Below are 14429 nucleotides of genomic sequence, written 5' to 3' on the forward strand. Positions count from 1 at the left end.
CTCTCTTTTCTATCGCTGTCTTTTCTCTGTCTATAACTAGGCCAGTGGTAGTATTATAAGGTTTTGTTAACTCCCAACGATTACTATATAGCTTTTTTTTGTTGGTTTTTGGACATTAATGACTGATTCTGTCATTTGATTTGCCTCTTAATTATTTTTTGTTTTCCAATGTCTTTGGCTACCATATGACGCCGTCCTGCTTCTATCTATCTTTGTATATCTATGTTGTGGATGATTGAATGCATTGATTTTTGTGGCTCGAAGCGCAGTCTCCCGGACCAGAAGACACCACCATTACTTTTCGTGTTTTAAATGTTTTCTTTTCATTCTGTTAAATATCTTACATATTTAACTTCTTGCTTTCACTGTCCTGTCCTCTGATTCTGTGTCTTCTCTCACAAACTCTCCCGTCCGTGAGGTCGTAAGCTACACAAACACAGAAATTCTGAGCTTTGATTGACTGATGGCGAGGGTTGAGACGGGTTTGGGGTGTTACCAGGCTTGATGTTTTGTCAAAACAAAAAATGGCCGCTGTTATCCCTGAAAACCAATGGACAACCACTAGGAGAGCTGCAGACTGGGTTCCATGCTAATGTTGTGTGTTGGGGGGGAAACTGTAACAAGTTCAAAAGTCATTGGGGGGGTAATGTAGCCTAGGCTAGCCCTAGCCCTGTTTTTGAGAGTTGTCTCTGACCCCAATGTTTCTTTCCAATGCGCCTTCTTCCTTTGCGACAGGTATCGTTTTGCAGAGATTCGCTATCATCGCCCTGAGGAGACTCACAAGGGGCGGACAGTGCCCGCACATGTGGAGACAGTGGTTTTGTTTCTTCCGGATGTTTGGCATTGTCTTCCTACCCGCTCAGAGTGGGAAGGGCTGTCGCGGGGACTTCGGGAGCAGCTGGCTGAGAAGCTGTCCGCGGAGCGGAAGGAGGCTGACGGAGAACAGGCACTGAACCGCTAATCCCTCTTCTCATTTCCCCCGCTTCTCACAGGAAGAACACAGCCACAGGATATTCACTAGACATAACCACCCCAGATACACACAGTACATTATGTTATACAAATCTAAACACACACAGAGGGCAAACCAGTTATCACCATCATTGCAGGCAGGATATTGAACTACCTGGTCCCCTTTAGGTTCAGTTCCTCTCACTGGTCCCCCCCTCTCCTACCGTCCTGCTACCTGGTCCTAACCCCACTGTCCCCTCCCTACACCCCCACCTTCCCTCACACTCAGCAGACACAGTGGACGGAGACTAGGTCTTATCTGAATGACAATGCCGCGACTGGCCAATCAGCTTCCAGCTTTATAAATTACTCATAATTGGGTACTAAACTGGATATAGCCTCATTTTAATTGGCTTTATTTGCTTGTGCCAAAATCACAATGAATAAAAAATGAACCCGCTTGCAATTTTGGCTGCTTGCATGAGGGGAGGATAAAATGACATTATTTGATTATTTGCTTGGGACCGCTGAGGATTCTAAAAGAGAATGCTGGAACCTGCAGAGCTAGTTGCATTGGCATGTGTTTGTTCTAGATTTTGTTATAGTTTTTCTTCAGTTCAATATCTGCTGAACTTGAAAAGAGAGAAAAAACCCTTCCCTAAGTTCTGTCTGTCGTCTGTTCCTGTTTTGATTGGACTGTATCTAGAGCTTGGTTTGTTCCAGGGCAGTTGTTTGGACAGATGGTTTTCTATGATCTTTTAGAACCTAAACAGAACCAAAATAATGCAGAATCCTGAACTATCCAAATCAGAATCTCTGCCAGACTAGGATGGCTAGCTAGGGAACCCACATACAGACAGTTGGCATACACACTGAGTTTGGCAACACAAGCTTTGAGTTGAACCTGATGTACCTACCACTACACAGATACAGACCACACCCCCTTTGGAACCCACTGTCATTGATTTACCTTTTTGTGTTCCACAGAACGTGATTGATTGGCCGCTGGGGATGGGGGGAGGGGCATTGGTTTTCCGTGATAAAGGTTTTATATTAAAGAGCTAGAGGGCGTCCCTGTGTTACCTACTACCCACCCTGCAGTAGCAGAGGACTACTTTATCATCCCAGAGCAACTCACTAGGACCAGAGAAACTATCAGACACATGATGTGAAGGATCACCTTTTGTTTTTTCACTATTTAAAACGACAGGAGAACGACTGTTTTAATGGTTTTCTGTCCCTCTTTCTTTTTCTTTCTCTATCTCTCTATCTCGGTTGGACGTTTCTTTCTCAAAGGAGGAAGAGGAGAAGGATGAAGAAGATTCAAAGGAGGTGACCACCCCGACACACTGGACTAAGCTTGATCCGAAATCAATGAAGGTAGTATTCGATAGTTGATAGTTGAATAGCCTATACTTGAGAAATGTCTGAATATTACTCAGTACAAAGTTAGTTACTTCGACTTTTAAAGCCACTTAGCAGATATACTTTTATTTAGAGTACAGTGAGTGCATAGCCTACATTTTTAGTATGTAATGCAGGATTTGAACCCACAACCTTGGCATTGCTAGCGAGTCAGGATACTGTTCATCTGATGTGCTATTAGTTGTTTTGGTTCAGGTGGTTCCCCACATCTATACCTGGCGTCATCTGGAACTGTGCAACTTAACAACAATCCTAACCAAAAAATTGCATGGGGTGAAATGGTCCGGGATAGGGGAGGATTCAGGGTCTCCCTGGATAATTTTATTTAGGACTGAGAAGCTCAGTTCTGGCTTTTTAAAGGACATTCTACTAGAAAATTATACTGAAAGAATCTAAAATATAATTTCCACCTCCAGAAATGAGCCCAATAACATAATGGTAAAATTATTTAAACATAAAACACAGAAAAAATATCTTATAAACGCAGATCTAAAATACTTCTTATTGTACATTATGCTCGGCTTCAGTCAGCGTTCGCTCCAAATCAGAATGTAAAATTACAAATTTTGTGCTTCAGTTGCACTTCTCAACTCAGATGAAATATCTTTGCTCTCTTCATTGGATCACCAGACAGCGCTCTGACTGCTGTGTAGACTACTTTTCTCCGGTACTTTCCTTCTGTGTAGTTTTTTTCTCTGGTAGCAAGTTAAAATGCAAGATTGACTTCAAGCGAAACATTAGGAAATGTAGCTGGGTAGATTCTTTCTATGATAAACATTAGAAATATGATGGCCTTGCATCGTTTTTGCAAAACAAACACACTAATGTATTTTGTGTGAAGAAAAACTATAGTCGCACACCCCTTATCACTCCATTGTTGACTTTCAATATAACACTCAGGTTAAATGGTTTTGAAAATACAGGTTTCTGAAAGCTAATGCGACCCCTGGACCAGGCATAACGTTATAGCCAATTGATACAAATCATCATATCATTATGCCGGGTAGGTTAAGTTTATTTTGCCGTTAACATTTAATTTGGAAAGTTTTATGGGAAAGGCTTTTAGAAATTGTGTAGGCCATCTCTAGGGCACTCGGAAAGAATAGCACAGTTAAACCTAGCGTTACAATTGTTCTCTGGGTGATTTATTTATATTTTTGTGGGGGTCGCACTGATGCTCCCAAAATAAAATGTCAGGTCACACAGCAAAATATCTAGGCTCGACCAAAATTGTCACACTTTAGAGCCCTGATCACAAGTCATGTCAATGCATTCTTGTCTGTAGCACCTCAGCAGGGCTAGCATTTTGGTAGTTTACTAGTGCACTTATATTTTGTTATGTATTGTGTGTCTCATTCCAGCATTCCTGTATTGATGTGTAGTAAAGTGGTACAAAAAAAGCAGCTGACGCAATCCATTTGTTCAGCACAAAATACATATATTTTTTTTTATAAACAATACGTGGGAGCTTCCTATTTTGAATCACATTGTATATCCAATCCATCCTAAATGTGTAACAAAATAATTATAAATGATGAACTGACCACCTCTCCTGTAGGTGAATGACCTGCGCAAAGAGCTAGAGTCACGCTCCCTGAGCTCTAAGGGGTTAAAATCCCAGCTGATCGCACGCCTCACCAAGCAGTTGAAAGTGGAGGAGCAGGTAGAGGAGGCCAAGGAGCCTGAGAAACCAGAGAGCCAGGTCCCTGATGAGGAGGAGCCTCAACACATGGAGGAAGACAGAGAGGTACAGTACAGGAGACTAGGCTACTGACGACTAAGACACTTACTGCTAGGACACTTGTGTCTACTGTACTAACACCAAAGCTGGACAGAGGTATGCTTTTAGTGCATTTAGCTACAGTTAGCACAATGACAAACAGCATCACCAGGGATGGCTTACTTGAATGGGTCCACTGATTTCTTGTTTCTGATTATCCATCTCTTCATCCCATCTCTCTGACTGTCTGTCCGTCAGGAGGAGGAGAGGAAGAAGCAGGAGGAGTTGGAGCGCCAGCGCAGAGAGAAGCGCTACGTCCTGCCAGACGAGCCCACTATCATAGTTCACCCCAACTGGGCGGCCAAGAACGGCAAGTTTGACTGCAGCGTCATGTCTCTGAGCGTGCTACTGGACTACAGGGTGGAGGACAACAAGGAACACTCCTTCGAGGTGAGACAACAGTCACACACACAAACACTCACACTTTCAGAGGACATTCAGGACACACACACAAAGTCTCAGGACACTCAGTGAACACGAACAAACACACATGTATTAGCAGCAGCTGCACTGAGTATTGGTATCTCCCAGTCATACACTGAATTTGACACCCCGTTCACGAAAATGGTTTGCTCCTACAGACGTTGAGTCACTGGCTGTGGCTTGCTATATAAAGCAGGCATCGAGGCATTCAGTTACTGTTTGATTGGTTAGAATGGACAAAACGAGTGACCTAGTCACACCATTTCAGTATCTCAGAAACTGTCTGCCTCCTGGGATTTTCACGCACGACATTATCTAGGGTTTAAAGAGAATGGTACTACAAACAAAAAACATCCAGTCAATGATACTGTTCCCTCTAAGCTGCGTTCATGCACAGGTGCACAGCTCCCCTCGGACTGCCGCACAGAAGAAATACCACCTTCCCCAGAGAAGCACGAGATTGAACTTCACTCAACTTTCTAGAGTTTTCCCCTTTAGTTAACACTATCAAGAACGGCATCTCGGAAAGCACCACTCGTTGGTCCTTGTGGTGTAATGGCGTAGGGAATGTTTTCCTAGCACACGTTAGGTCCCTTGATACCAATTGAGCAACGTTTGAACGCCACACCTTGTAGAATCCATGCCCCGCAGAATCCAGGCTGTTCTCAAATTGTATTTGTCACATCCGCCGAATTCAACAGGTGTAGTAGACCTTACCGTGAAATGCTTACTTACCTTAACCAACAATGCAGTTAAAAAAATTTAGTTAAAATATTTACTAAATAAACAACAAACCAAAAAAAAACAATAACGAGGCTATATACAGGGGGTACCGGTACCGAGTCAATGTGTGGGGGTACAGGTTAGTCGAGGTAATTTGTGCATGTAAGTAGGGGTAAAGTAACTATGCATAGATAATAAACAGCGAGTAGCAGCAGTGTAAAAACAAAGGGGGGGGGGGATAGGTGTCAATGTAAATAGTCTGGGTGGCCATTTGATTAATTGTTCAGCAGTCTTATGGCTTGGGGGTAGAAGCTGTTAAGGAGCCTTTTGGACTTAGACTTGGCGCTCCGGTACCGCTTGCCGTGCGATAGCACAGAGAACAGTCTACGACTTGGATGACTGGAGTCTTTGACAATTTTTGGGGTCTTCCTCTGACACCACCTAGCATTTAGGTCCTGAATGGCAGGAAGCTTGGCCCCAGTGATGTACTGTGCCGTACGCACTACCCTCTGTAGCTCCTTGCGGTCTGATGCCGAGCAGTTGCCATACAAGCCGGTGATGCAACCGGTCAGGATGCTCTCGATGGTGCAGCTGTAGAACTTTTGGAGTATCTGGGGACCCATGCCAAATCTTTTCAGTCTCCTGTGGGGATAAAGGTGTTGTTCGGCCCTCTTCACGACTGTCTTGGTCTGTTTAGAACATGATAGTTTGTTGGTGATATAGACACCAAGGAACTTAAAACTCTCGACCCGCTCCACTTCAGCCCCGTCTATGTTAATGGGGGCCTATTCGGCCCTCCTTTTCCTGTAGTCCACGATCAGCTCCTTTGTCTTGCTCACAATGAGGGAGAGGAGGTATCCTGGCACCACACTGCCAGGGCTCTGACCTCTTTCCTGTAGGCTGTTTCATCATTGTCGGTGATCAGGCCTACCACTTTTTTGTGTCGTCAGCAAACTTAATTATGGTGTTGGAGTCGTGCTTGGCCACGCAGTCATGGGTGAACACGGAGTACAGGAGGGGACTAAGCACGCACCCGTAAGGGTCCCAAGTGTTGTGGATCAGCGTGGCAGATGTGTTGTTGCCTACCCTTACCACCTGGGTGCTTCCTATCAGGAAGTCCAGGATCCAGTTGCAGAGGGAGGTGTTTAGTCCCAGGGTCCTTAGCTTATTGATGAGCTTTGAGGGCACTATGGTGTTGAACGCTGAGCTGTAGTCAATGAACAGCATTCTCACATAGGTGTTCCTTTTGTCCAGGTGAGAAAGGGCAGTGTGGAGTGCGATTTGAGATTGCGTCATCTGTGGATCTGTTGGGGCTGTATGCAAATTGGAGTGGGTCCAGGGTTTCCAGATAACGGTGTTGATGTGAGTAATGACCTATCCAAAATTTCATGACTACCGACGTGAGTGCTACAGGGCGGTAGTCATTTAGACAGGTTACCTTCACTTTCTTGGTCACAGGGACTATGGTGGTCTGCTTGAAACATCAGGGAGAGGTTGAAAATGTCAGTGAAGACACTTGCCAGTTGGTCTTTGCATGCTCTGAGTACACGTCCTGGTAATCCATCTGGCCCTGCGGCCTTAAATGTTGACATGTTTAAAGGTCTTACTCGCATCGGCTACAGGGGTGTCCGGGGGTGTCCGGGTGTCCGACCCGGTACTAGATGGGTGTACCTGATCAACTGGCCACTGAGTGTATACGTATGTACAAGAATCCAGTATATAAATAAATATGTGGTGTGTACAAACAGTGTACTCTAAAATACAAAGTACAGAGTGTGTGTTTGAGTATTAGGTGTGTGTGTGTGTGTATCACCTGATATACGGCTAGGGATGGCTGTTCAACTGATGGCATGGTAATCAAAGCTGTTTTTTAGTCTCGTTCTTGGTACTGATGCACCTGTACTGTCTACTCTTACTAAGGACGTCACTGGGCTACCTTCTGGCAGACGGAGACAGTACAGGTGCATCAGTACCAAGAACGAGACWAAAAAACAGCTTTGATTACCATGCCATCAGTTGAACAGCCATCCCTAGCCGTAAGAGTTGCAATAAGAGTTGCATCAAAAGGTATCATGTCTCTGTCTCCTCTTCTCTCCAGGTTTCTCTGTTTGCGGAGCTGTTTAACGAGATGCTACAGAGAGACTTTGGCTACAGGATTTTCAAGGCCCTGGCCTCTGTGCCTTGCAAGGACGACAAGAAAGACAAGAAGGATAAAGCCAAGAAAGAGGCAGAAAAGAAGGAGGCAGAGAAGAAAGCAGATGTGAAGAAAGTAAAAGAAGAGGAGAACGGAGAGCCGGTGACAAAGAAGGCAAAAGAGGAGGAACCGGAGAAGAAGGTAGGTGGTTCAATTGTATTTATATTGAGAAAAAGTAGGTGGGAGGTTCATGGCTCTTGAGTGAATTGTATTTACAGTGCTTTCAGAAGGTATTCATACCCCTTCCTTGACTTATTCCCCATTTTGTTGTTACAGCCTGAATTTAATWAATTTTTCCTCACCCATCTACACACAATACCCCATAATGACAAAGTGAAAACATGTTTTTAGAAATGTTTGATTACAGCTGTGTCTTTCTGGGTAAGTCTCTTAAGAGCTTTCCACACCTGGATTGTGCAACATTTTCCCATTATTCATTGCTAGACAACCATTTTCAGGTCTTGCCATAGATTTTCAAGCAGATTTAAGTCAAAACTGTAACTGAGCCACACGGGAACATTCACAGTCTTCTTGGTAAGCAACTCGTGTAGATTTGGCCTTGTTAATATCCCAGTATCTGGTGGGAAGCAGACTGAACCAGGTTTTCCTCTGGGATTTTCCTTGTGCTTGGTCCATTCTGGTTCTTTTGTATTGTGAAAAACTCCCCAGTCCTTAACGATTACAAGCATACCCATAACATGATGCAGCCAACACTATGTTTGAAAATATGGGGCATGGTAGTCGGTAATGTGTTGTATTGGATTTACCCCAACCATAAGATTTTGTATTCAGGACAAAAAGTAAATTGCTTTGCCACAGTTTCTGTATAGGCTTCCTTTTTTTCACTTGATCCATCCTCAGTTTTCTCCTATCACTGCCATTTACATTTAAGTCATTTAGCAGACGCTCTTATCCAGAGCGACTTACAAATTAAACTCTGTAACTGTTTTAAAGTCACCAATGGCCTCATGGTGAAATCCCTGAGAGGTTTCCTTCCTTCCGGCAACTGAGTTATGAAGGATGCCTGTATCTTTGTAGTGACTGGGTATATTGATAYACCATCCAAAGTGTAATTGATAACTTCACCATGCTCAAAGAGATATTCGATGTCGGCTTTTTTTTTAATGACCAATAAGGTGCCCTTATTTGCGAGGAATTGGAAAACCTCCCTGGTCTTTGATTGAATCTGTGTTTGAAATTCACTGCTCGACTGAGAGACCTTACAGATAATTTAAAGTGTGGGTTACAGAGATGAGGTAGTTATTAAAAAATCATGTTAAACACTATTATTGCACACAGAGTGAGTCCATGCAACTTATTATGTGGTTTGTTAAGCACATTTTAACTCCTGAACTTATTTAGGCGTGCCATAACAAAGGGTTTGAATATGTATTGACTCAAGACATTTGAGCTCAAGACATTTGTTTTTATTTTTTTATTTTGAAAAACTTAATTCCACTTTGACATTATGGGGTATTTTGTGTAGACCAGGGACACCATTTTTAACCGGGCTGTAACACAACAAAATTTGGAAAAAGTCAATGGGTGGTGTGAATATTTTCTGAAGGCACTGTACATACAAAGTTTGCTCCATGATGTAAAGGAAGTGCTCGGTTTTTCAAACAGCCTGCTAGTTCTAAGTTGTGCCTATGCCATGTATTTTCCAAACCCAGGAGGAGGGTGAGAAGGAGGAGGAGAAAGTGCTGAAGGAGGATTCTATAGACGCGGAAGAGAAGGAGGAGGATGAGAGCAGCAACACTAATGCTGAGGAGTACGACCCTCTGGAGGCCGAAGATGCTGATGACGATGATGAAGATGGTACATGCAATGCAATGCGCCTGTCCTGATTCATTATGGGCCTGTGTCCCGGGCACAGATTAGCACTAGTTCTGGACTAAAAAGCATGCTCAAGAGAATCTCTATAACAAACCCTAGAAGTGTTCAAAAATTATTCCCTGTAGGTTTCACACAATTTCACCAGTACAGATTTGACTGACGGACTTCTGTCGATTCTTTCTCAGATAAAGACGATGAGGACTCTAACGGCAGGGACAGGAGAGACGACCGCAGCAGCAGAGACGACAGGAAGTCCAAAGAGCGGTCCTCTAAAGACAAGGAGAAGAAGCAGATGGTGACCTACAACAAGGACCTGCTTATGGCCTTTGTCTACTTTGACCAGAGCCACTGTGGCTACCTGCTGGAAAAAGACCTGGGAAGTGACATCATGTACACACTGGGTTACATCTTCTAGAGCCCAGGTATACACACACACACACACACTGGGGTTACATCTGTCTAGAGCCCAGGTATACACACACACACACACACACACTGGGGTTACATCTGTCTAGAGCCCAGGTAATACCACACACACAACACTGGGGTTACATCTGTCTAGAGCCCAGGTATATACACACACAACATGGTTACATCTGTCTAGTGCCCAGGTATACACACACACACACACACTGGGGTTACATCTGTCCAGAGCCCAGGTATATATAATACACACACACTGGGGTTACATCTGTCCAGAGCCCAGGTATATACACACACCACACCACACACACACCCACACACCCACACCACACACACACACACACACACACCACACACGACACACCACACTGGGTTACATCTGTCCAGAGCCCAGGTATATACACACACACACACTGGGTTACACTGTCCAGAGCCCAGGGTATACACACACATACACTGGGGCTTGAGCTCAAGGTTACACACGCCTGCCCTGCTATTTTTATATTCGTCACAATATATGTGATTGTTCATTTGTTAGTACTTTTCATAATTCATTTGCAGGTAAAGAAGTTGTTGAACAAGCCGGTGGTGAGAGAGTCGTGTTACTACCGTAAACTGACGGACGCAGCTAAAGATGAGTCTGCTCCTTCCTTCAGTGAACCCCTGCTAGACAACCTGCTAGGTGAGGGAAGGAGACCTGACACTGGAATGGGTTATTCATTTTCTCTCTTTGACTTGTCTCAAAGCATTTTTTAAAGCTTCACTAAGGTGGATCGGAATGATCCATTCCTTCACCAATGCTTTCTGTGAATACCCAACATCCTAGTTAGAACTGACCTAGTGTGGTTTATTTTTTAGTCTGACACTCTCTCTCTGCTCTCTTTCCCTCCCTCTGCCTTTCCTCCTCGATCACCTCCTTTCTCCTCCCTCCTCAGGTAACCGTGCCTTGCTGCCCATGCTTGTGTCTCGTGCCCAGGCAGCGCCAGTGGAGGCTAGTGAGTCCGGAGGCGGCAGCAGTCTAATAGTGTATAATGGCGCCATGGTGGACGTGGGCAGCATCATGCAGAAACTGGACAAGAGTGAGAAGGCCAGGGAGGAGATTGAGCAGAAACTCATGGTGCAGGACTCCAAGATGGGTAAGAGACAAGTCACCTCAACAGATTTACTCAGTTCTATTCATGGCCATTGGGACATAGGCCACTACAAGCCCCCTCTACTTACTATCCTTGGCATCATTCTGTGCCTCGCTTCTGATCATTGTTAAACTCAGACTGGCTTTTTTAGGTCTTCAAAGGTCTTTTAAGCTCAGATGGCTTTGACGCAATGTTATCCTAATTCTACGGCCTGATGGCATTGGAATTGCCCCTTGTGGGAGGAAAAAAATATCATATGTATTTTTAATACCTGCAATTGGTGAATGAACTTCAACCGGAAAAAAGTCTAATTTAATAGAATGTATTCCTGAGTGTCTAAACCTGTATGTGTGCGTTTTTGTGTTCCAGCCGAGGACACCAAGCAAATCCTCCAGCTGGTATCAGCTAACCGAGCCCTGTCTAAAGATCTGGAGGAGGTGAAGGGAACTCTGGGCCAGACGGAGAACAACTTCAGAGCTACGGTGGAAGAGAAGACCGTCTACCACGACCAGCTCAGCAAGACACTCAACAACCTGGGCAACACCATTAAGGAACTTCAGGGAGTCCTCAAGAAGGTAGAATTGATTGATTGATTTATTGGTAGACATGAGTTGGTTTTAAATGGTGATATTCATGGATTTCCATTAGGTCTCGAAGAAAGCACCTTACAATTGCTGGTGGATTGGGTTAGTTGTTAATGGGAGATTTGCATGAAACTTTAAGTTATGTTTAATAATCTTAAAGTTTAAGATTTGTACAATAATCAACCCAAACCAACTGTGATAAGAAAGAAATGTACTTGTCGTACAACCGTCAAAGTTTCACTATTGCCCCTTTCAGACAAATGGAATGTGGCGCCTTGAAAGCACCTCGRCTACGGCATGTTTGTTTGTYTGAAAAGGTGCACAATTACTTTTTAAATGCCGCCACGAAACCTTCTCTGGAGATAGTTAAGAAGCTCCACTGAACAGGCATTTAACTTGTCTCTAAAGGCTGCCTCTGTAGCGGGACTAACGTCCATCTAGGCAAACAGATCTGTCATTCAAATGACCTCGAGCTGCCTGCGCGCAGCCTGCCTGCACACAGACTCCTCCCTCCTAAAAAAAGTACTTTGAAGTTTGTTAAATACAATGGCTTACCAATACATTTAGTCTAAAGAAAACACATCTATCTACCTTGCCATAAAGAAACAGCAGAAAAACAACACAACAACCCATCAATCAGCAACGTTTATTGTTGTCAGGGAAACAATACCCGAACATTCTATGCCGGAGCTGAATTCTACTGGCTGAAAAGGTACAGACACTTCTGATGCGGCACTTCAATTTTTTTTTTTATTATTATTTTTTTTTTCTGCTATCTACCTGTTACTGTAGTGGTGTCCTATGTATGAAAAGGGTAAATACTGTTCATAAAGAGCTCATTAGTTTGCAGAATACCGCCAAACATTGTTCTATTTTTGTATGTTGAAATGAACTGAAGAATTCCTGTCTTGTTTCTCCAATTCCAGGAGGTTCCCTCAGAAGCCGCAGCTGACCAAAAATCCCAAACAACTAATGGTTCAGACGAATGAAAGAATGAGTTGTGTAATCGGACACACTTCTTACAAATCCTGTACATATGCACTAAAAACAAGTTTCATTTGGGTCTATAGTAGTTGTTTTCTCTCTCATGGCCATAAATAGATTGGCATTGTGTTTTTGAATCCCAAAGGGCACCCTATTCCCTATATAGTGCACTACTTTTGAACAGGACACATTGGGCTCTGGTCAAATGTAGTGCACTATGTAGGGAATAGGGTGGCATTTGGGACATAAGCGTTCACTTAATTAGTTCTAATGTTTTTAAGTGACCTCACTGTTTCCACCTGAAAATAACATGTTAATTTCATTGGTTTGAAATCAGTTAGTTTGATTCTCGGGTTATTATGATGCGTTCTAATTGTGAAACTATTAATAACTGATATTTTGTTCAAAATTGTGTTTGTTTCATTGAGAAGTGCTTCTTTGCTTACGGTATACATTTTTCATTTTTGTAGCTGCCTCAATTGCTCATGATAATTGAAATGTTTTGTTTTAGTCTGCATTGGTTTACTCGTTCATAGCCCTACCCAAATAGTAACACAACATTGATGCCAGTATGTGTGAGTAGTACTTTATATCAGATCATTCTAATTAGCAATAATGGTGTTATTTATGTTCAAGTGAATTCATTAAAAAAATATATATTTAAAATAAATAAACAATGATATTTAGAGGGGAGGGATGAGGACCTTGAAGAAGATATGTTTTTGATGAGTCAACAGAATGACTCTTCTCCCTGATCAATAAAGTAATTGATCATTTTGTATTTCCTCATCCTGACTAGACTGGCTGCCACTGTTTTGAGACATGGGTTGTATTCATTAGGGAACACTAACAAAGTAACGGCACATGAAAATGAGTGATTCTTATTGAACACGTTCAGATAGTACCTCCCCATTTTGGCCAGTTTGCTTCCGTTTGGTGCCCAATGAATACGACAGTAGTATTGCATGCATCTCCTTATGAGAAACCTCAGTCTCTTGAGGCCTCTTCCAGTAGCAAGCAAGCTTGTTTGATCCCAGGAGTTGTTCGACCATGGTAGTCAGTCAGTCGTGTGGTCTATGTTACATCTATCCAGGGTGGGATTGTTTAGCATTGAGTTGTTTGTTTATTGAAAGCGAAGTAAATGCAAAGCCAAACCATAAGYTGAATGTCTCAACTAACATCATAGGAACTGGAGCCCTAGGTATCGTCCTGCCTTTTGACCACAGATAGAATGGTTGTGATTCTAGACTAAAACAACATGAGAATACTACTGGAGTTCTGTTGTAGAATTATGGATGTTCTAGAAGTGATGTTTTCTGTTCTGGGGTTGTTGTAGAACTGTGTGAGGAGTTATGATTCTGTCCCTCAATGGTGGGCACCAGGTGTGATGGTGTATGTATGCATTTCTGGATGAGAGCCTAACTTGAGACATGAGCCCAAAGCATATAATTTTTCTATTGAAAATGTACTGTATGGCTGTCCTGTGCAGAATTAAAGGAGTCCATTTTAACATTTTGTCTGATTMGTTTTTTTGTCCTGTATTTTAGAGCCATTTTGTATGTAAAATAAAATGTGGACAGTATATTTTGGTTAACATTGACATTGAAATGCTTATTGCAATGAAAGATATGGAAAATGCTTATTGGAGAGTAATTTATAAAAAATATTCTTATGTGTAAAAATCTGTGTTACGGGAAGTAGAATTTAAAAAGATGTAATAAAATGACAACCACCAGGGGGCATTGTAGTTTTTTTTAAATGGTTTCAACACATCTGACATCTGTGCATTGTTTTGGTGTGTGTTCCTCCTGGTGATGTATTGTCACTAGTCAGTTTTTGTCCCCGGCAGCTTCACACCAGTCCCATCACACAAACAGTGTTGTAGTGGTAAGAAAATTGGTGGTGGTGGAAAAGCTAATGCTCACTATACTGCAATGCAGTTTTCTGCAAAAGATGGGTAAACTATGTTTACC

The 14429-nt window shown here is 42.9% G+C and overlaps 1 protein-coding gene across 7 annotated transcripts in view; it reads left to right on the forward strand.

Moving 5' to 3' along the window:
- LOC111978725 (cell division cycle and apoptosis regulator protein 1) overlaps positions 1 to 13966 on the forward strand; it is a 31116-nt gene extending 17150 nt beyond the window's left edge. For 4 of the 7 annotated variants that reach the window (XM_070448568.1, XM_070448573.1, XM_070448574.1 and 1 more), the window contains 12 exons: positions 736 to 946; positions 2248 to 2331; positions 3935 to 4123; positions 4355 to 4546; positions 7401 to 7637; positions 9170 to 9314; positions 9518 to 9724; positions 10007 to 10038; positions 10317 to 10437; positions 10691 to 10891; positions 11258 to 11463; positions 12399 to 13966. In XM_070448568.1, coding sequence (XP_070304669.1) covers positions 736 to 946; positions 2248 to 2331; positions 3935 to 4123; positions 4355 to 4546; positions 7401 to 7637; positions 9170 to 9314; positions 9518 to 9724; positions 10007 to 10038; positions 10317 to 10437; positions 10691 to 10891; positions 11258 to 11463; positions 12399 to 12461 — 1888 coding nt within the window. In that variant the 3' untranslated portion in view covers positions 12462 to 13966. Of the gene's footprint in view, positions 1 to 735; positions 947 to 2247; positions 2332 to 3934; positions 4124 to 4354; positions 4547 to 7400; positions 7638 to 9169; positions 9315 to 9517; positions 9725 to 9770; positions 9803 to 9822; positions 9855 to 10006; positions 10039 to 10316; positions 10438 to 10690; positions 10892 to 11257; positions 11464 to 12398 lie in introns of all 7 variants that reach the window. The other 3 variants (XM_070448570.1, XM_070448571.1, XM_070448572.1) reach the window with 3 other exon arrangements.
- Positions 13967 to 14429: the final 463 nt, after the last annotated feature.

The sequence above is a fragment of the Salvelinus sp. IW2-2015 genome, linkage group LG18 (assembly GCF_002910315.2).
Source record: "Salvelinus sp. IW2-2015 linkage group LG18, ASM291031v2, whole genome shotgun sequence".
Taxonomy (NCBI): domain Eukaryota; kingdom Metazoa; phylum Chordata; class Actinopteri; order Salmoniformes; family Salmonidae; genus Salvelinus; species Salvelinus sp. IW2-2015.